Source organism: Apaloderma vittatum, unplaced genomic scaffold (assembly GCF_000703405.1).
Source record: "Apaloderma vittatum isolate BGI_N311 unplaced genomic scaffold, ASM70340v1 scaffold26638, whole genome shotgun sequence".
NCBI classification, from domain to species: Eukaryota; Metazoa; Chordata; class Aves; order Trogoniformes; family Trogonidae; genus Apaloderma; species Apaloderma vittatum.
In genome coordinates, this window is record NW_009731652.1 from 480 (window position 1) to 1,721 (window position 1,242).

Sequence of the window (1,242 nt, forward strand, 5' to 3'; positions counted from 1 at the left end):
GCGATGGGGCTGAGCAGGACAGGGGCCGGGGAGGAGGAAGCGAAAGCCACAGGCACCAGAGGAAAGCACCTGCAGGAGCTTGCCAGGAGCTCTCCTGCAAACCTCTTCTCCCCTGCAGTGACCTCAGTGCAGAAAAGGACATGCCGGTGCCAAGCAGGAGGGGACGGTTGGGCTGGCACATGGGGGACCAAGCAGCCCCACCCAGTACGGCAGCGAGTCCCAAGGGGGCTCGATTCCTGACAGGGCCAGCCTTGACGGGGCTTTCCCAGCACACAATGAGCTTCCCCCAGCCCTGCTTTATTTGAGGGGTCTGGGCAGAGGGGGCAGGAGGGCACCGTGCAAGCTGAATACAGCCTTGACTGTGTCGCCCTCTCCAGCAATTCATACTTTAGGCGGATTAACTTATTTATTAAATCTCTTCTGGGATAAACCCTACCAGATGCAGGCAATTTATCTACCTAAACACTAGTTTGCTGGCTAATACACCAGTGTAGTGCCAAGTCTTTCCACGTAAACTCAGTTAAAAAGAAAAGCTTCTTATGCACCCTTCTCATCCAGTTCAGACACAAGGCTCTACACTGCTTTCTTTGGGGCTTTTCCTTGCCTTCACAGCCCATGAGGATGGGCAGAACCCTCGGTTGTGCTCATACCGGGGGGAGTCATCTCTGGGAGGTCAGGGGAGAGCATCACCAGGGAAGGGCAGCAGGCACAGAGCCGCGTCAGATTGATGCCCTGACGCCCCCCTCCCAAGGGATGCAGCACCCCACCAGAGGAGAAAACAGCTTTCAAAACACCTGCCTTCCCAGTTCTGCTCCAGCTCAGCCCCAGTGCCAGGCAGGAAGTGGCAGCACCTGTCTCCAAGCCTGGTGATGGGGAACAGCAGTCCCCTGGTGTGGGGTTTTCTGCTGCTCAATAAAAGTGACACGAGCCGCAGGGCTCAGACCCAGCTGAGCTGGAGGAGAGGAGCAGGGGTACTCACTAGGCAGCAGAGTCATTCAGCTGGTACTCTCGGGAACGGTTAAAACACGCCTGGACCCCGTTGTCAGCCCACAGCCTCCGGATCACATTGGCCAGGTCCTCCGGCATGATGCCCTGCTCCTCGGCCGTGCACGAGAGCGCAAACAGCTGCCGAGCGTCATCCTGTGAAGACAGACAAGCCTTGAGTATCAGCACAGGCTTACTGAGCAAGGGACCTGACTGGTGCCCACTGTGTCCCACCCGGGCAGCAGGGCAGGAGCTCCA

The 1,242-nt window shown here is 57.8% G+C and overlaps 1 protein-coding gene across 1 annotated transcript in view; it reads right to left on the reverse strand.

Moving 5' to 3' along the window:
- Positions 1 to 979: 979 nt before the first annotated feature.
- LOC104278337 (guanine nucleotide-binding protein G(i) subunit alpha-2-like) overlaps positions 980 to 1,242 on the reverse strand; it is a gene marked incomplete at both ends in the record, with an annotated part of 5,372 nt that continues 5,109 nt past the window's right edge. Inside the window, one exon of the mRNA XM_009875280.1 lies at positions 980 to 1,140. Coding sequence (XP_009873582.1) covers positions 980 to 1,140 — 161 coding nt within the window. The remainder of the gene's footprint in view (positions 1,141 to 1,242) is intronic.